This window comes from Primulina huaijiensis, chromosome 2 (genome assembly GCF_012295235.1).
Source record: "Primulina huaijiensis isolate GDHJ02 chromosome 2, ASM1229523v2, whole genome shotgun sequence".
In the NCBI taxonomy this organism is placed as follows: Eukaryota; Viridiplantae; Streptophyta; class Magnoliopsida; order Lamiales; family Gesneriaceae; genus Primulina; species Primulina huaijiensis.
In genome coordinates this window covers 3,297,459-3,318,427 of record NC_133307.1, presented here as the reverse complement: position 1 = coordinate 3,318,427, position 20,969 = coordinate 3,297,459, and the positions used below count along the sequence as shown (strand labels likewise).

Below are 20,969 nucleotides of genomic sequence, written 5' to 3'. Positions count from 1 at the left end.
TACTCCTTCAAATGAAAATTATAAATTAACAAAAGCTTATTATTAAATGAATAAGTCTTCTATGAAACAGTCTCACGGATCTATATCTGTTAGATTGGTCGATCCGATCTATATTTAGGTTGAAAGTAATATTTTTTATATAAAAAATATTATTTTTTCATGTATCGAGTCGAATATAATATTCTTCTAAAAAAATTGGCACATGAGACGATTTTATAGGAGTTTTTGTATTTTTAGATTTAATCATATCTGATCGTTGTTTTAAATAGATCAAAGATATATGAAAATATCTAAAAAAATTGGTAAGATTGTTAGAAGAATGAAAGGGCAAAAGGTAAATAAATATACGACCCAGAAAAATCATAAAATCCTATATTTTGAGGGTGAAATATCAGGAATGAACCACATATGATATATTTGCATAATATATCTAGATAAATAAGTTTGTAATATATTTTTATTATAATTTTTTTTAATAATTCACATTAAGTTACTTTTAGAAAGTCCAAATAATTTGTAAAAAATATTTATATTTTTCATGACCTAATTAGTAATTGGACAAGAAAAATTAATTCAACTCAAAAGAATCTTATATACTTGAATATGTCTTTTGTGAAACAGTCTCACGAATCTATTTTCGTAATATCAGTCATTCATACTTAAGAAATAATATTTTTAGTATAAAAATAACATTTTGTAATGAATCGGATCGGATTGGATATTCGTCTCACAACATTGACTTATGAAATCGTTAGATATTCGTCTCACAAAATTGACTTATGAAACGGCCTCACGAGAGTTTTATGTATAGTCTAACATTCGAATGGAACCACCAAAGCTAGAGAAAAAAAAGAACATGGAGATAAAGATAGTACAAGTATGGGAAGAAAAATATAACTACGATAAAATAATCATGTTTAATAAAATAAAAAATGTTTTACGAGTGCATCATATTGAATTTAAATTTGTACATAATAATAAAAAAAGAAGTGATTTTATGTTAATTTTTATTGCAAGAATTATAAAAATTTTGTTAATTTTTTTAAACTTTATTTTAAAAAAAGCTATTAAATTAATTGTGGAACCATTTTGGAAGATGAAACATGACAAACAGTAACCTCACAAAACTGCCAAAACATTCTGCATAGATTCCAATTTTCCATGACTTCATCAAAAGATAAATGAATCCGTTTTCACGTACACTACAACCACAAAATACTTCCCACACTCTCACGTTAACACACTTTCACAGCCATTTCTGTGCAGAATCCAACGATCCCACCTCAAGATCTAGCCATTTCCACTGAAAAAAGAAAAGAAAAAAAAATCTTCTGTTTCTTGACCAGATTCTTCCCTGTTTTGGGATGGATAATTAGCCATTCTTCTTTTCTTTCAAGATTTGGTGATCAAAATGAAGTCTTTTGCGGTGTTGATGTTTGCTACATTCCTGTCAGCAGCATTTCTAAGAGGGTGTTTCAGTGAAGAAACTCTGCAACTCAACGACGATGTATTAGGCCTTATCGTGTTCAAATCAGCTCTTCAAGATCCTGGGAGAAACCTGGAATCATGGAATGAAGATGAAAACTCCCCCTGTGGATGGAAATTCGTGAAATGCAACTCCAAAACAGGCCGTGTGACGGAGATTTCACTCGATGGGCTGGATTTGTCGGGGAAGTTTGGTAGGGGCCTGGAGAAGTTGCTTTCCTTGAAGGTACTTTCTTTATCCAGTAACAAGATTTCGGGTGGTATAAATCCAGAGTTGGCTCTTGTTACAAGTCTTGAGAGGCTGAATCTCAGCAACAATAATCTTTCAGGCAAAATCCCTTCGTTTCTTGATAACATGAGTTCGATTCAGTTCATTGATCTGTCACAGAATTCTTTATCAGGGCCTGTTTCTGATAGCATGTTTGAAAACTGTCCCACTCTTCGGTTTTTGTCTTTAGCTCGAAATTTTCTTGAAGGACAAATTCCAGGCTCTGTTGCTAAATGTGCTGTTCTGAATCACCTTAACTTGTCAAACAATCGTTTTTCTGGAAACCCGAGATTTTCCGGGGGAATTTGGTCGCTAACAAGGCTTCGAACGTTGGATCTTTCAAACAATGCTCTATCCGGATCAGTACCAGTTGGTATTGCTGTTCTACATAACGTGAAACATGTGTTTTTAAACGGAAATCAGTTTTCAGGATCCTTGCCAGCTGATATTGGCCTGTGCCCACATCTAAATACATTGGACCTTAGCAGTAATCTCTTTGCAGAAATGATTCCAGATAGTTTTCAAAGGCTAACAGCTCTTAGTTATTTGAATTTATCCGATAACTCGCTTACAGGAGATTTCCCTCAATGGATCAGTAAACTGAGCAGCCTGGAATACATTGATTTTTCAAGAAATGGTTTTATGGGATCTCTTCCAATGTCAATGGGAGACATGAAATCTTTAAAGTTTCTGAGTCTCTCTGAGAACAAATTGAGTGGAACCATTCCAGAGTCCATGGGAGATTACTCAAGCTTAACGGTAATCAGGTTGAGAAGAAATGGCTTCAATGGAAGTATTCCCAAGGGCTTATTTGATATGAACTTAGATGAAATGGATCTTTCACGAAATGATCTTACGGGTCCGATTCCTTCTGCTTCGAGTAAAATCTTTGAGTCCCTTCAGATATTGGATCTCTCGGATAATAGTCTCACTGGAGAAATTCCAGCAGAAATTGGCCTTTCTGCCAAGCTAGGATACTTGAATCTATCTTGGAACCATCTGGAATCGAGAATGCCTCCAGAGCTCGGGTATTTTCAGAATTTGACTGTGTTGGATCTTAGAAACAGTGGCTTAATCGGAGCGATTCCGGGTGATATATGTGATTCTGTGAGCTTGGCAATCCTACAGCTTGATGGAAATTCATTGACAGGTCCAATTCCTGAAGACATAGGCAACTGCACTTCACTCTACTTGCTGTGAGCTTTAGAAGTTTTGGTGTTTATATCATAACGCAAGATTTTGACTCTCTCTTTTTAATTTTTTCACTATGTGATGTGATCATAAATTGTATTGCAGGAGCTTGTCCCATAACAATTTGAGTGGTCCAATTCCCAGAACAATGTCGATGTTAAACAAGCTCAAGATTCTGAAGTTGGAGTTCAACGAATTGACTGGAGAAATACCTCAAGATCTTGGAAAGCTTGAAAATCTCTTGATTGCTAATGTATCCTACAATCGGCTTGTGGGTCGACTGCCTTCTGGAGGCATTTTTCCAACGTTAGATGTTAGCGCGATCCAGGGTAATTTGGGTATTTGCTCACCTTTATTGAACGGGCCATGTAAGCTTAATGTCCCAAAGCCTTTGGTTCTTGATCCATATGCTTATGGCAATCTAGGAGGGGATCGAGACAAAACTGATCACCAACACCCGAGTAGTAACAATTCCACAAACTTTAGGCATCACAGGTTCCTCAGTGTTTCATCTTTGGTGGCAATATCAGCTGCAGCTTTGATTGCAGTCGGGGTAATGGTGATAAGCTTGTTGAATGCTTCAGCTCGGAGGAAGATTTCTTACATAGAGAATGCTTTAGAAAGCATGTGTTCAAGCTCCACAAGATCGGCTAACTTGGCAACTGGAAAACTCGTTCTTTTCGACTCAAAATCGACTCCTGATTGGCTGAGTACTAGTATTGAACTGATACTAAACAAGGCCACTGAAATTGGTGATGGGGTATTTGGTACGGTGTACAGGGCTTCATTGGGGAGTGAAGGAACAGTAGTGGCAATCAAGAAACTGGTGACAGGCAATACACTCCAGTATCAAGAAGAATTCGACAGAGAAGTAAGAATTCTTGGAAAAGCAAGACATCCGAATCTGATTTCATTGAGAGGATATTACTGGACTCCACATTTGCAGCTTCTTGTATCAGATTATGCAGCTGAAGGAAGCTTACAGGGCAAATTACACAAGCAGACGTCATCTTTTGTCCCACTTCTATGGCCTCACCGGTTCAAGATAGTGCTAGGAACAGCGAAGGGACTCGCCTATTTGCACCATTCGTTCCGTCCCCCCATCATCCACTACAACATAAAACCTGGCAACATTCTCCTAGACGAGGATCTGAACCCAAAAATTTCCGATTTCGGACTTGCAAGGCTTCTAACAAAGCTCGATAAGCATGTTGTGAGCAACCGGTTTCAGAGTGCACCGGGATATGTGGCCCCAGAATTAGCATGCCAGAGCTTAAGGGTCAACGAAAAATGCGACGTTTATGGCTTCGGTGTGCTGATTCTTGAGCTGGTGACAGGTAGGAGGCCGGTCGAGTACGGAGAAGATAACGTCGTGATATTGAGTGATCATGTTAGAGTTTTGCTGGAACAAGGAAACGTGTTGGATTGTGTGGATCCGGGCATGGGAGAGTATCCCGAAGAGGAGGTTCTTCCGGTACTTAAACTGGCCTTGGTGTGCACTTCCCAAATACCTTCAAGCAGGCCTTCAATGGCAGAAGTGGTGCAAATACTGCAAGTCATACAGACCCCAGTAGCACACAGAATTGAAGCTTTCTGAGACTATATGAAGCCAACATGAACATATTCATCTGTTGTGTTTTTCTTAATTTTCTTTGGTAGAAATTGTATCGACACTAGCTTTTTATTTGCAATTCTAGATTTCATTCTTGCAAATTTTGTTACTTTCAAAATAAATTAATGTTAATCTTCAGTAGTATTTGCATAGTTGCATGGCATAGAAAGTCGTAGAGATTGACAAAATTCCAGACTGTTTTACATTTGGGATTTTGGTATAAGATGATTTATAAATCATTGACAAGATGACACACACATATTGTGAGGGTCCGTGCTCTTAATTAATATTTAATTGCCAAACAACAAGTATTAAATGGTGTAAACAGCGAAAACGAGTTTAAAACGTTCATTTGGGCCTACAGAAATTTCGGCATGACCTCCCCGTAAGTAGGACATCCCAAAAATTTCAAAACACAACAATAACATTACACTCGAAAATAACATCAAATTCACAATCAACCACACAAACATCCTAAAGCCGCACTGGCCAAGACTAGACACGACATACCACAATTAAAATCCCAAACAACATAAAAATATCACCATACAGCTACACAGGGCATCTCCCTGGCAAATGTATCAAACCAGCATAATATATATAAATATCTGGGAACTCTGACACAAACCGACTGACTACTGGGTACAACTCGCTGACGCTCCACCAGACGCGTCAAATCCTCTGGAATGACCTGCTATGACATCAAAAACAACCACAACATAAAAAGAAAACAGGGGTCGGACCCCAGTACGACAAACCAGTAAAATCACGACGTATATAAAAGACATGTAATAATACCAAGTAAATGCAATGATATGCGATGCATGAATGGTAACAATGGAATAACGGATACCAAATGGAGTCCAAACGAATAGCATCATCAACAGTAACAGTGGCCACCCGTGCCAGGAATGCAGCATCAAATCGCCGCTCGTCCATGCACGTAGCATCGGGAATGCGAGTAGCTAAGTCGCTCGTCCCTAGCTGTCATCTGGGAATGTGGCTAATCCTAACCCACTCATCCCTCTGATGACTCGATATATCTCAACAGAATCAACATAAATCGTCGTCAAAAGAGTCAAGGCTCAATATGTTATGCCAATACAATTTAATACATGAATGCAACAGAATAAACATTCAAGGCACGTAATAGCAAACAACATTCACCGAATATTCTTACACGCCAATATAAGCGTCATAATAATATAGGTTTGAGCGTACCTCAATTATAAACTTATAATACCACGGTAATTTCTTAAGGACTTCCTGATGAACTCGTCCAACGATAAAACCTACAATATAAATTCACTATATACTTCAATATAACGCATTCCAACTGACTAAAACATTTTATATCGGCTCGGTAAAAATTAAATTTCCGAGCAGCCTATATAAACCTTATACAATCTGAATTCAAGCTTAATACCTCAATAAACGAAACTAGAATGCACAACGGTAATCTCGCGGAGATGGCTCGCCGGAAACACTGTTCACGATCTGAAAACGAGCTGGAAATTAGGGGAAAAGCTTAATTCTTCACTTCTACAAAGTAATTCACCAAAAACAACCAATAATCGAAGACAAAACTTTACCTAAACCGGATCAAAGCCCACGCGCCTAGCTGCTGGAAATCAAACCGATCGAACTCGATAACTTCCGATTCAAGGTAGGAAAGTCTCTAATATACTGGAGGAAGAAGATTGCTACGCCGCTACAATAAAAATCTGGCCGCTGTGGGCGTCGCACGCTTGCTGCAGAAGAAGGAGAAAGGCGACGGGCAAGGCTGGGGAAAAGCTTCTGGATTTGAGCGATCTGATTCATCTATCAAATGAGTTTAATAAATAAAATGAGAAATGGGCTGGGCCTATAGTTATTGGGCCTCACACATATTTTGATTATGAGTAAAAGAAATTTTGAAATATTCGATCATATGTGAATAATCATGACTCAGATTTATCTAGTCTATGATTGATCATAAATAATTGCAAAATCATAGCTTCGGAGTTAGCGAATTGTGAGTTGGTTTAGTGAATAGATTAGCGAATCAGACTGCTCATATCTTAACTAAAGCATCTGCTTTTATATCTGATCTTGTGGGATGGGTTTGTCTCGAATTAGACATATTTGATATCGATTTGAAGCTAGAATGGTTTTTTTCAAAAAAAAAAAATTAAAAATTTAATTTGACTCGAATTAGAGTTCGAGTTCAGCTCTATTTGAACTATTGCTAAGAAATAAACACTCGAAAGCCTAAAATATATATACATAATTATGTTATATTAATAAAATATTATAGCTTGCAAAAGTTCGCAAATTGTCGAACAAAATAATTTGAACTTGAGTGTNAAAAAACATAAAAACTTTTGTAAGATGTTTTTACTGATCAATTTTGTTACACATATTTTCTAACTGGTTACTCACGAAAAAATAATATTGTTTATGTCAAAAAAATAATTTTTTATTGTAAATATGAACAAAATAAACTCATCGATAAAAACCGTTTGACCATCTTACCAGACACTCCATTTTAAAAAATCAAAACAAACAAAGCCAAAATGATTTTTTTTTTTAAATTCAAGAAAAGGCGAACTCTGGGCACTTCTGCCAAAATACGCACAACCGATCGAAATGGATCCATAGCGAATAACACTACGCCCCTTCACGCCCGACGATGCCGACGACTTGCTGTCATGGGCTGGCGATGATCGAGTAACAAGAAACTTAACATGGGACACTTTGACATCAAAAGAAAAGGCCATAAGTTTCATCCAACAAGTGTGTATCCCCCACCCTTGGCGTCGATGCATATGCATCGACAACCGCTCGATCGGGTTCGTGTCGATGTGGCCGGGATCACAGGACCAGAGGTGTCGAGGGGACATCGGATATGCCATAGGATTCAAGTATTGGGGACAAGGGATCGCAACGATTGCTGTGAAGATGGCCATTCCACAGGTGTTGAAGGACTTTCCTGAGATCGTAAGGCTGCAGGCTCTTGTAAAAGTCGAGAACAAGGCTTCACAAAGAATGTTGGAAAAAGCTGGATTCACAAAGGAAGGTTTGTTGAGGAAGTATATGTATTTTAAAGGTAACATTCTAGACTCGTTTTTGTTTAGCATTCTGTCCACTGAAGTGTGTTAATTGTCAAGAATCTGGAATGTGTAAGATTTTAATGTTTAATATAATAGTGTTAATTTGGCTCTGGAAATTTTCCAAGATTTGAATGTAACAATGAAGGTAGGAGAAGCAGTGAAGGGATTCCTTGAACCAATCCTACCTCGATCTAAATCAAACTTTTACATCTAAACACAACCTAAAAAAGATCGTCTCTTTAAGCTATAGAAGTGTTGAGAGTGGACGTGTTCCAAGCTCAATGATCCATATATAGCATGTGGATTTAGATTATTCCATGGGGGCTCACAACAAGTTTGGATTTTCACAACAGTGACAAACTAGTTTTTAAAAGTCATTTTTGTCCGAGCCCGGCACTTGGCATCCAAAGGACTTAAGACAGTTAATTCCGCAAGTGGGCAATTAAACCACTCGGGCCTCTGTGGAGTCATCCGATATTCCGATCACTGTCATTAGCTTTTTAAATTATTGCGACCCCTCACCAAATTACCAAAATATTGCAACCAAAAGGAAAAAATATCATGTAGAAAAAAACAGCTTTTTTCGTGTTCTTTACATGCCCATAGACCGGAAGAAGAAAGGTAAAAAAGACGATTTTTAAAATTTATAAAAAAAAAAGAATAGAAAAGATAAGAAAGCCAAACTAATGTTGCTTTTAAAAAAAGTTGAAATTCTACCGGCCGTCGTCCAGTTTTCTATATCTGTATATTGTCGGGATCTAACTACGATTTTGATCTTCCAGTCTATGCAACTCCATGCCCCCGAATTGAGTATATAAAATCACATGCGAAGTTCTAAATCAAAAGATTGTTTAAATTAAATACAAAATCTACTCTTCAAAATTCACTGAATCTCATCGCGGAACTGTAATTGGATGACACTAAAATAAGCCAAAATGGCTATCATACAAAAACGAATACTGCGAGAACCCATCAATGGCCATAGCCAGACTTCCGTTACTTCTGCTGCGGGCTGGCCTTGCCTTAGTTCTCATGAAGAGCCTTCGTCAGATACAGTCGACTGAAGCTTTGTCCGGCCACCCTGCATTCAAATTAACCATTAAACAGAACCTCAGAAATAGCAATTCAAGAATATCTTACTCTTGTTGAAAATGGCATAAATTCAAAGGTTGCAAAAGTTCAAAGCTAGAAAGAACTGGCATAAATTCAAAACGTGTTGCAGAAGACAAAATATCAAGAACATGTGCTTAGCAGGTATACACAACAAAGAAATGGTGAAGATAGCAGCTGCTCACAAATACGAAAGAAAATTATAGGTCACAGGTAGAACAGAGAACAAGCTGTTTTAATATGTGGACAACATACCCATTAATTTGGTTGCAATAGTTGGCAATTTGATTTGTTATGAGAAAACTATCCAATCTCGATGGCTCAGGAATAGGCTTAAAGATGGGGTTTGAAGGATCCTCTTCAGGTAATGGCTCTTCCCCAGCATTTTTTCGAGACATGTTTTCAGCCCTGCGGGACAAGACAGCAATGAAGCAAAATAGTTCATCAGTAAGTATAGAATAAAGAAGAAATCTGCACCATGCGAAACTGGAGACAGCTAGTAATTTGCAAAAATTTACCTTCTTTTTTGAAGCCACGCTTGCTGTTGGGCTTGTTGACGAGAGAGATTGCGATAATAATATTGAAACTGAGAAACAAAAGATTGCATTGTGTCACCAGCAAATTCGTAGTATTCTAACGGGAAAGAAAAAGTCAGACCTTTTGTTGTTCCAATGACAAATCATCCATGCACTCGATCAGAAACTCTACGTTTCTCTCTAAAAGAGGATTGGTTGACAATTGAAACCTTTCATAGTCACACTACCACAAAGTAACAAATCAATTTAACTCGCTCTCCAAATCAATAAAAAGGAACTTTCAATAAAATTATGATTGATCATTACTCGCGTGACAGGAGTATCAGCTTCCAGTTCGGTCATAAAAGCATTGATGAGAGCAGAATTTGAAACCTTAATCTGACAAGTACAAAAAAATTCAATCAAATCTTCAGTAAGTCGTATCTTGCAAACAGTCAAGAACTTATGAGAACTCAAAGACTGTATTTTTTGCATTTTTACCAAATATTCTAATATTTTGCCAGTTTCAAAATGACACTACAATACATTGAAAATACAACTGTGATATCCAGGTGCTCAATTTGTGTCTGTGTGTTACGTATCATCCAGGAGTTAAATCAAACAAATGCCAGTAACAAAACCCATTGTATGCTCGTTAAGGCAGACCATTGAACCTCATAAAGGAAATTCTACCAAACAATCCAGTTAGAGTGTATTAATTATGTAAGTCGATATCTCAAATTTCATTTTCAACTATTCAAATAACTAAAACTTTTATAGCCTCAATTCACCTCGAAGAAAATAAACTGCACTCTAAGTATCCAGTTATTTCAAAATTTATTAATAAATTCATCATTTATTACTTCATGATAAATGCCATGAGTTTTTTTTATCAACATTTAAAAATTATGTCAAAGAACAAGCGTAAATTACAATCTATGTTAGTCTGTGAGTATGTAACCATATATTTCATCTGAAGCATGGAAGGATGCATTATAAAATACAAGGCCAGCAGCAAGATAACAAAAAAATAATTATGTAGCAATAGAGCTCTTCAACACTAAAGTTATTAAATGGGAAACTGTGCAATAGAATAACCGAGTATCAGCTTACAGGGATCTCCTCAAAGATATCCACCCATGAAAGATTCTTCTCCCTCAACCTGGGGAACAAAAGTTTATTACAGGAAATATTTTGCGATCCTGCATAATTATGCTAGTTCAAGATTCAAGACTAGCAAAAAATTTAAAAAAAGAAACAAATTAATGCAGATCATACTTCTCTCCTGTAAAGTTATTACTGCGATACAGCTCCATGAATGAATCAGAAAGCTTTAAGGCCTTCAATGCCAGGACACCTTGGTTAGATCTTGATGGATCATAAATAATACAGACACATCTCCTTATGTTATCCTGTAACAACAAAACATTAGTATGATACATACTAACTTCCACTAAATCAACACGAGCAGAATTACTATGTTTAATCACAGAACAAAGACGAAAACATCTCAGATCCAATGAACACTAATCTGAGAAAATAAACTCAGCCAGGCCCAGGGGATAATACCTTTAACAAGAAGAAGACACTCCCCTCTCCTTGCCCCGGTAAATGCTAGCCCAAAAACTGATTAATGAAAGTGAATGTCCACTAACCAATTCTAGTGTTGTTTATATTGCTTTTTACCGCTTTCAATATTTTGCCCCTAGTCCAAGTAATTCTAGGCCCAACACATTCGAGCCCATAACAATACTCTCCTCTAAAGTCTGAATTATTTGGGCCCAGCCTATGCTTTTCTACAAAATGACTCATCATGGGTTGATCAGAACTTATGATGAGGCTTCGAGCCAACTTGCAGGTCCCACGATGTACCATCTGTACTAGTTATTGTATACAGCAGAAAACAACAAAAATGCATAAAAAAAAAAGCAAGATAGCACAAGAATGATCAAGCTTCAATTTCAATGACAGATGCCCAATTACCAATCATCTAGACCCAAGTACAAAATGAAATAGGTCAGATATTCTTTCGAAAAACCTCGAGAGAAATCAATGTTTGTATAAACCACAACATATATAATATGCAAAAATTTTGAATTTAAAATGCCGTTGAAGCCTCTGAATATGTTTTTAGTACTCGCAAACAATACATGATCCTTCTACTTTTCCAAATTAAGATAACAGAATTCTCATAGGGATGAAAATAACAAGGAGAAAAAATATTTCCATGAGCCAGAACTAAAGTTACCAACATAGCAGCCACAATCCTCATAGTTTCTTGTTACATTCGAATTATTACACCAACTAGCGCAAAGCAAGAGATTACATCAGGGAAAACAGATCGTTTACCTGGTAATTCATAAAGGTCTCTATTAATTCCACGGTCTGATAAGAGCCAAATAAAGTTGATTGATACCTGTAAAGAGTCGTACAAAATCAGTATGGACAAAGCAGTCTGCACAAATCATATGATAAGATAAGTATTCCAAATTTGCTAATAAACCGGCTGCCTTAATATATTTATAAAAAATTTATGGGTGAGAACCAAATATTTTACTTCATACCTTTGAAGCTTAAGAATGTGATCAGTTACGGTTGCATATGCCAAGGCCATGAACCATAATTACATAATAATATCGACAAAAAATGCGAGATTTAATAAAATTAACCCGCACTACCGACAAAAGTCAAATTAATAATTAAGTTAAAAAAGAGTTGGAACTGCAAATCGAGCATGATAAAAGGATCGGTGCAGCTAAAAATTTAGAATATGGAATGCGACTATGTTTAGCAGTTCAGAATAGCATCAACTCTAGGTATGCAAAGCTGCGGACTCAATAAATGCCCGTTGAAAAAAATATAGCCTCTCCATTAACCAAATTCGCCAGATGTTTAATTCCCATTCCACCAGGATAGGAAACATCCCCCCCCCCCCCAAAAAAAAAAAAAAAAAAAAAGAAAAAAAAACTTTGAGATTACTATGCCAATCCAAGAAGTTTTAATATATAGTGTACACTGTGCGGCAAGTAAAAAAAAAATGATTATATTTTCAGTTGACAGTCTTTAAAACTAAAATTGATTATGAATAACTTTTTTAACATGCATTTTATGTTTATGAATTAAAACTGGAATGAGAGCTCCATGAAAGTTAATTATTTGCCTCTTAAATTCATTCTTGAATTGAATCACTTTAATGTTATACTGAGCCCACCGTAAGTTAGGATCATAATAGTAAAAGATATAATTCTAAGATTGATAAATTAAGCAAGGAAACAATTTGTGGCTTGCACAACTAAGTAGCATCTACATTTGACATGTTGGTATTTTTAAACATGCATAGAGTAATAACAAGAACTTCTACGGGTTTCATTCTGCATACAAACCAAACACACGACCAACCGAACAAATCACTCACATTTACAGTCAAATTTTCTTGTTCTTTTTCTCCTGAAATCTGAAAATTATTATTTACGCGGTGGGGAGAAGATTCACTCACCATCCAACGGTGTTATTGTCAACATTAACTTCTCTAAGGCACCTCATCATCTCAAGCTGATAAGTAGCACCCTCAGCTTCAATCTCCTCATCTTCCTCCCGGATCTATAACAATATATTTGAAAGACGATAATAATTACAATTACAAGAATAAAATTGCCCAACAATGCACCATACTTTGTCCAATATATTTGAAAGACGATAATAATTACAATTACAATATATTTGAAAGACGATAATAATTACAATTACAAGAATAAAATTGCCCAACAATGCACCATACTTTGTCCAATATTATCGAATTTCAGGTAACAAGAATGTTAACGGGAAGGACATGCCATGGAATTCGCATACCGGAAATGGAAAGCAGTTAGTGACTTCAAGAACACTACCAACATCCAACCCCAGAAGCTGCCCAGTTACCAAAGCAGGCGAGAACTCCTTGCAGTGCTTTACTATCTTCAGAATAGCCTGTGCCGAATCCATAAACCAATTGTTTAAAAATTGATTACTTAATGCATACATAAAAGAATCAGCAAAATATCCAAACAAAACTAATTAATCAACAATCCATAATAAGCATACCAATCCTTCGATCTGGACGACTCTGAGTGGCGGCGTCGCCTCCTCCGTCGCCGCAACTTGCAAAAATGACCGCGCAGCATCTGCAATCAATTAAAACCACGACAAATTCACACACTCGCGTCACCACATGGCAATCGAGAAAAAAAAATTAAGGGAAAAGGTACGCACTGTTTGCCATGATTGATTCAGAGCGAAATTATTCAAATAGTACGAATCGAAACAGGTACTGTCGCCGTAGAAGATAAACCCTAGACTTCAGATTCGTTAAAGTTGGAACCATTGCAGGGGGTCGAGTATATTTATACCTGCTACCTGTACATGAGCAAAGAAACTACCAAAATTACCCCGCATTCACGGGTCGGGCTGGTAAACAAAAATTGCACGGCCCATTAAATACTGGATCCGGAAAGAGGCCCAATTTTATCTATGCAGTTAGCATATACACTGATTATAGAGGCAAAAGAGCTCCAAATATGTATTTTTGGATTTTAAAAAATTATTAAAAAAATCTGTGGTAGTGTATTACTTTAATTTATTTATTTATCCTAAAAGTTTAACATAATTCATCCATAAGTTATTTAATTATTTATCACGTCAATATTAAATTATTGGTTTCCACAACTATTTTAAAATTTAATAATTATTAATAATTAAATATACGCTGCTGGATTTTTTACATAAAGTTTCCTCTATAAAATATTTTGTTATACTCAAAATTAATATTTAATAAATATACCCACATTATTTATACGGTCATATGTTATATGCGCGCTTAGCACAACTTTTACTAAATTAATTTTTTATTACATATTAATTAAAATTAAAATTGAGGAAAATATGTTGAAATAGATAGCGTCAAATTGTGTTGCTTCCACTCTTATATTTTTTAAATTAAAATATTTATGTTGTATCATTATCAATAACTATAATTTTTTTAAAAACAGTAACATGAAATCGATAAAAAGACAAGATCATACATACCTTGATTTTAATTTTAATGAGTCAAATGGTGGGGCGATTATTTGAAATGAACGATATTTTCAAAAACAATAACTAGAAAACATACATTAATCTTAAATTTTAAGGTTTCGTAGGATATAAATAATGCGAGTAAAATATTTGATCTATATAAATTAATTTTAACCTCTGATTTTTATTTATTTTTAAACAAAAACTAAATATTAATATTATATTAATTGGTTTTACCATATCACATATTGTATCGTTATTTTTCTCTATTTTTCAAAAAAAAAATTTATTTTCCTTCTAAACAGGAACTAAAAACGAAAACAGAACCATATCCAAACAATTCAGTTCGGCTTCACATTTCATTAAAATCAAAACCATCGAAGGTTTAACATTTCATTGGAATCAAACCATTGATTCTGGAACCGACAACGTTAGTTTTGGAACTGTGGTCAAACCCAGGTGGAGATTAAGGATGTTACATAGAATAAAGAGTATTTTAAAATTATTAAAAAAACCAAATAATTTATCTAAGACTAAGCTTGAATTAATCATACACAAAAACTCGTGTAAAACAGATCAATCTTAATCATGATAGATAACATACCATTTATCTTACTATCCTACGCATTAATGACATTAAAATAAAAACGAACAAGCTTTAAAAAACTGGTTTTTTTTTTTCCTTTTACACTTTTAGAAAACCAATTTACACAGCATTCTGCATGTCAACAAACTTCAAATTTAAATAAATAGTTCCAAAGTTTCTCCTATATCATAAGAACTGGGTTAAACTTTATTGGTTTAATGATAATGTCAAGAATGCAAAGTTGAGCAGAAAGAAAAGCTCAAAGGCTCTCTAACATGGTTCAGGAAGCCGGAAGCTCCAAAAAACAATTCGATCCAATCCCATGTACCAACTACATACAGAACCTGCATACAGTAAGTAAAAATAAGTCATTAATAGCTCACGGATGAAGAAATAATAACCCTCCTGACAGAATTAATTCTTTATCCTGAGCCACTTAGCTAACAGCCCTAAAGCACACATAGTTTAGGTCCTACCTCGTCTTATTTAGTTCCTGTAATTTCCTGCATACACATATAATCTTGAAATAGAAAAGACTTCTGACTTCTACTCTGTAGCAAGGATAATTTCGTCCTACAGAATGTGCCATTTGTATCTCTCCAAGTACCAATACCAGAAACAAATAATTTGCATAGACACTTTAAAATTCAACCCAAACTCGATAGCTTCTATAAATCCAAGGACTCCTCTCTATGTCGGACTGCATAACAAAGGCCTTACTGGCTTCAATGACTTAGGTGACAATAGAACTTCAAACTGTCAAAGTATGCTCTCAAGTTACAGGTTGTACACAAAAGGGTCATGTTTGACGGACTTGACTGCATATCGTGTTTAAGTTCATTAAAGGAACGAGCCAGGTCAAAAGGGTCAGATGGAGAAACTGATAGCTATATTCATCATTGTAACAACTTAAGAATATAAAAGTAAATAAATATTAAAGAAATTAGAGAGATTGTGGGCTGACTGACTGACCTATTTCATTCACCTTCCCAGTCTTTCAGTTCACTACGGGGTACATATATCCCCTTTTCTCGTTCCACAGATTCAGCATCATTCACCACACCCCGACACCTAGGAAATCCACAATAACAAGCTAGCCGTTGGTCTTTTGAAGCAAACCTGAATATCGGAGGAAACACATTAACTGATGTTTTGGAAATCAACACAAAATACAGTTATATGACAAGGCGAAATACCTGTAATCATATGTCAGTTCTTCCCACTGTTTTATATCTCGTTTGGCAAATATAATGATGTGATTGTTGCCATTGATACTAATAGTTCTTGAATAGCAATTCGGCTGAAACAAAAAACGAACTTTTGAGGATAAAATTACTAGAACGTGATGCAAAGGATGACTGATGTGACAGCAATTGCTGTTGAACATAGAATTATTGTTCCACATGGGAGCGAAAACCTCAAACAAAGAAACATGAAAACACAAATCAAGTTTATAGCTATGGCAATAACTTCACAAGATTACCAAAGTCAGCACTACTGCACACCTAATCATAACTTTGCAGGTATGAAGCAATCTAAGTAATATCACATCCCAAACTTCAATTCCGGATGGAATTTTTTTTCCCACCAGCACAAATGAATTATGGGGACGACAATTTAAACAATCTCCAAGACCGTTAGGCTTAGATTGGAGATAGAATAAAACCAATAGATATTCAATTGATCATAATAGCATCCAACAAAATTATAGACAGATTGGTGTCTCCAATAACAGGTAATTGCATGCCTTTTGAAACAAGAATATTACACAACTGAAACAAGTTGGAGATGATGTGCATTTCCATAAAGCACCATAATTTACCACTTCCAGCTGTAGAAAATTTTATTTTAGGTTTTTTCACACCAAAAATCAGTTAAAACCAGAGAACTTAGTATCTGCGTCATTTTAATCTTTCTCCAATAACGAGAACATTGTTTCAAGAAACAAACAATGGTTATATGCTTCATACATACTTCACATGAGTGGTTAATCAAATGTGCTATGCTTCCAGCCCTTGTGGCATCCACAACATGTTCATCATCAACACGAAACATGTAAGTTCCAGCACCCTGCATGAAAGACGTTAAAGATTCAAAAGCAGATTTATTTCACCATTAAAAAAGAATGTACACTTGCTATCTAATGAGCTACTTTTACTCAAAATGCAAATAAATTTCATCCTTAACTGTGAAAAATTATGGACACACAAGCCCAAGATGATATATTATAATACTAAGCTTGGCGAACAAATAATCATTCAAATCAACAAACCATCAAATAATTATCTAGTACCATATTAAATTGTATTGTTATAGGCATTCCATTACATGGAAGTGTTGAAGACAATAGCATGCATACATCTGAAAAAAACAAATGCACTCATCAAACAAGAGTTCACAATTTCAGTAGAAAATGCATCTGGAAGAGTCGATTGCTGTTGGAATGTGATATCCAGGCAGCGGAAAATGGAATTAATTAAATATTTTAACTAATAAACTATGGTGGCTCTTTATATAAGATGAGCTGGAGCATATGCAAAGAGGAGGGGGGAGGGAGAGAAGAGAAGAGAGATCTACTGACCAAGATCGAATTGCAAATCAATTTTGAAAAAGTGAATTGCTCTATAACCAACAAAACCAGAAAATGTGATGAAAGAGATGCCATGTTCAATGGACGAGATACAAATTGATGTTCTTAAATGAGATGTGCCATAAAAATGTTGCATTTCCTGGACAGTCTCTGTTAGAAGGCAGCATTATTATATCTTCCTTCTATCAACGCATATGGGAGTTGTTTAGAATGTCTATTAATCGCGGTTCATAATATGCCTATATCATATTTTGTTCACTTTGACAGTTCATCGTCTTCCCAATCATGGGATCTGCATTTTCCAAGGGCTGTGAAAGATGAGGAATTATTAGAGTTGACTGAGTTAATAGGTGTGTTAGATAGGATTAGGTTGATTGAAAGGGTAGATGATACCCGAGTGTGGAGTGGGATCCTTCTGGTCTTTTCTCAGTCAAATCCTTCTTTGAGTTATTTTTTCCCGAAAGTAGCTTTCCCAATTTTTCATATTTCTATGTTATATGGAAGGTTCCAGTTCCAACAAAGATCCAGGTATTCTCGTGGACATCGATTCTAGGTAAGTTGCCGACCTCGGAGATTATGCAAAAGAAGTGGTCACCAATTGCTATGTGCCCCAATTGGTGTGTGTTGTGTAGGAATGATATAGAAACACAGGATCATATGCTCATTCATTGTGCATTCACGAGCAGCTTTTGGGCTAGAGCTTTGAAAGAATTGGACTTGGTTTGGGTGGTGTCGAAGTCAATGTATGATTTATTCGCTATGGATCTAGGACAGCTAATTGGCAAGAGGGGAAGAATTTTTTGGCAAGTGGTGGTTCACGGCACATGTTGGTCAGCGTGGCTAAAGAGAAATCGAAGAATTTTTTAGAATACGGAAGACAACAATGACGAGTGTTGGGATAAAATCAATATCAAAGTTGCTACATGGATTGGTGCTCATGAAGAATTTAAGAATGTGTTGATCTTAGATATATTGAGAGATTGGGATAATGTGTATCATTGACAGAGCATCGGTCTTATGTAGCTTTTGTTGACAGTGGTGCCCACTGATTGTAATTAAAATCTATTAAATTATTAATAAAATTTCGTTTTTTAATAAAATATAAAAAAATGCCTATTAATTGGGTGATGGAGCAGTCTTCAGGAAATTGACTTGAAGAAAGTAACTTGTTTGGCTTAGAGAAAATTAATAATAACATAAGCAGAAGATATAATGTAATGCATCATTGACATGATATAGTGAATCTTATAACATCATGTATACAAGCAAATAGACTAAACAGTGTGCATGCATTTAATCTCATTGGGATTGAGTGTTGTTATCAAACCAGGTATCCACTAAATTCACTTTTCAAATAGAAGTGACGTAACAGTGAATCAGGGAAAAGAAGGAACAAGAACAATGAACTTGTAATTCTGACTGAGTTGCTAAGGCCAGCATATTTAGATAAGGTTTATCAAAAAAGTAAAAATAATCAAAGATTCCAGTCCAATGCCTAGATTAGCCATGTTTCGGCATCTTATTTGATAAAAATATCTCAGAAATTATGAATCAGTTGCGAAATTAAGAGAAGGGATTTCATTTTGTTCACTTCATTTTGAGAAAAACGCAATGGATAAATAAAAGCACGTCAAGAAGAATAAAAGAAATTTTTATTTTATTTATTATTTTTTATATCCAAGGCTAGAGCAGAGTACACTTAGCAGACACCACAAAATCTCAATAAGTCTTGGAGAATATATTGTCTTACTAAACTTAATTTAAACTAAATCAAATATTATCATAATTGATTCCATTAAATCAATCATCTTGATTCTATCAAATCACCACTCCCACTCAAGTTGGTGCAAAGATGTCCATCTTGCCCAACTTGTTCACTTACTGTTCAAAGAGTTGTATAGATAGGCCCTTAGTTAGGATGTATGCATGTTGCAATGTGCTTGGATCAATTAGCGTGCAAGTAAGTCTTTCTTCAAGCTTCTATTTTATAAAGTGTCCGTCGATTTCAACGTGTTCGGTCCTTTCATGAAGATCAGGATTGTGAACAATATTGATCGCTGCTTTGTTGTCACAAAATAGCTTCAAAGGAAAATTCCCTGGCCTCTTTAACTCATCCATCAACCTTTTTAGCCATAAAACTTCACTCTCCTTGAATCATGGATCTAAATTCGGCTTCTACACTACTTTTTGTAACGAAATTTTGTTTTTACTTCTCCAGGTTACCAAGTTACCCCTGACAAATGTGCAATAACATGAAGTTGATCTACGGTCGGTCATTGATATAGCCCAATCAGCATCATTATACACTTCAATTTCTCTCTTTTCATTTTTTTCAAAGAAAAATCCTTTTCCTGGTGTTCTGTTTGGATACCGTAGAATCCAATATACGGCATCAAGATGTTCTTCATATAGTGAATGTATGAATTGACTTACCAAACTTACAGTGAAAACAATGTCAGGCTGGGTATGAGATAGATTAATTAGTCTTCCAACCAATCAGTGATATCTCCCTGTATCAACTGGGACTTCATTCTTGATATCACCTAGATTCTCAACATGAGTGTCAGAAGGTTAGCATCCAATCATCCTAGTTTCTTTCAAGAGGTCCAGAACGTATTTTCTTTGGGATACCCTTTCTTGGACGTTGCCACCTCCATTCCAAGAAAGTATTTTAACTGCCCCAAATATTTAATCTCAAACTCTTTTGCTAACTTTTCTTTCAATCTAATCACCTCTTCTATGTCATCTGCTGTTAAATTTATGTCATCAACATAAACAATCAATACGGATATTTTGTCCAAATCAGACCTTTTTGTGAAGAGCGTATGGTCAGATTGTCCTTGATGATAGCTTTGTCCATTGACAAATATTGCGAGCCTTTCGAACAACGACCTAGGAGATTGTTTTCGTCCGTATACGGATTTTTTTAATCTGCACACTTTCGATCCAAAATGATAATTAAATCCAGGTGGAGGGTTCATATAGACTTCTTCATCTAAATAACCATTGAGAAAAGCATTTTTCACATCCAATTGATTTAATGACCAATCAAGATTCACTGCAACAAAAAAAATTACTCGAACTGTGTTAAGAGAAAAGGTTTCATAGTTAATGTCATATGCTTGGGTGAAACCTTTACAACCAAGCGAGCTTTATACCGTTCCAAAGATCCATCAGAATTATATTTTGTAGTAAAGACCCACTTACATCCCACAACAGCTTTACCATTGGGTAGTTCAACATTCTCCCAAGTAGAGAGTTCTTCTCCAGAGCTCTCATCTCCTCGGAAATCGCTTCTTTCAACTCTAGTATCTCTAGTGCCTCATGTACATTGTTTGGAATACTAACAGCATCCAACTTAGAAACAAATGAGTAACAGGCGTGTGACAAATTTTTACAAAACACAAAATTAGATAGAGAATGTTTTGTGAATGACCGGGTACCCTTTCTTTGAGCAATTGGAAGATCGAT

The 20,969-nt window shown here is 35.6% G+C and overlaps 3 protein-coding genes and 1 pseudogene across 3 annotated transcripts in view; 2 read left to right on the top strand and 2 right to left on the bottom strand.

Moving 5' to 3' along the window:
• The first annotated feature begins 1,139 nt into the window (after positions 1-1,139).
• On the top strand, positions 1,140-4,657 carry LOC140964382 (probably inactive leucine-rich repeat receptor-like protein kinase At3g28040). The gene is made up of 2 exons (XM_073424101.1): positions 1,140-2,949; positions 3,050-4,657. Exons 1-2 carry the CDS (start codon positions 1,412-1,414, stop codon positions 4,539-4,541), a joined length of 3,030 nt encoding a protein of 1,009 aa, XP_073280202.1. The 5' UTR covers positions 1,140-1,411; the 3' UTR covers positions 4,542-4,657.
• A 2,527-nt stretch (positions 4,658-7,184) lies between these two features.
• Positions 7,185-7,758, top strand: LOC140958953 (uncharacterized; annotated as a pseudogene).
• Positions 7,759-8,198: 440 nt separating this feature from the next.
• Positions 8,199-13,657, bottom strand: LOC140964376 (eukaryotic translation initiation factor 3 subunit H). Its single transcript, XM_073424088.1, has 12 exons — positions 13,522-13,657; positions 13,354-13,433; positions 13,123-13,239; positions 12,770-12,873; positions 11,623-11,689; positions 10,552-10,685; positions 10,387-10,435; positions 9,601-9,672; positions 9,416-9,517; positions 9,277-9,344; positions 9,014-9,166; positions 8,199-8,729 (listed from the first exon to the last, which is right to left on the bottom strand). The coding sequence occupies exons 1-12, from the start codon at positions 13,529-13,531 to the stop codon at positions 8,672-8,674; spliced, it is 1,014 nt and encodes a 337-aa protein (XP_073280189.1). The 5' UTR covers positions 13,532-13,657; the 3' UTR covers positions 8,199-8,671.
• Positions 13,658-15,047: 1,390 nt separating this feature from the next.
• Positions 15,048-20,969, bottom strand: part of LOC140964367 (histone-lysine N-methyltransferase ATX2-like) — a 28,158-nt gene continuing 22,236 nt past the window's right edge. Inside the window, exons 22-25 of the mRNA XM_073424075.1 lie at positions 16,883-16,978; positions 16,105-16,208; positions 15,881-16,027; positions 15,048-15,252 (exon numbers count right to left, since the gene is read on the bottom strand). Coding sequence (XP_073280176.1) covers positions 15,886-16,027; positions 16,105-16,208; positions 16,883-16,978 — 342 coding nt within the window. The 3' untranslated portion in view covers positions 15,048-15,252; positions 15,881-15,885. The remainder of the gene's footprint in view (positions 15,253-15,880; positions 16,028-16,104; positions 16,209-16,882; positions 16,979-20,969) is intronic.

What these genes read in the sequence shown, in the direction of transcription:
- LOC140964382 (XM_073424101.1), top strand. Translation starts at nt 1,412, where the DNA reads ATGAAGTCTTTTGCGGTGTTGATGTTTGCTACATTCCTGTCAGCAGCA. An exon ending in TGCACTTCACTCTACTTGCT is followed by an intron (nt 2,950 to 3,049) that starts GTGAGCTTTAGA and finishes ATTGTATTGCAG; the next exon opens with GAGCTTGTCCCATAACAATT.
- LOC140964376 (XM_073424088.1), bottom strand. An exon ending in GACAATAACACCGTTGGATG is followed by an intron (nt 11,690 to 12,769) that starts GTGAGTGAATCT and finishes GACTCTTTACAG; the next exon opens with GTATCAATCAACTTTATTTG. An exon ending in ATATCTTTGAGGAGATCCCT is followed by an intron (nt 9,673 to 10,386) that starts GTAAGCTGATAC and finishes TGTACTTGTCAG; the next exon opens with ATTAAGGTTTCAAATTCTGC.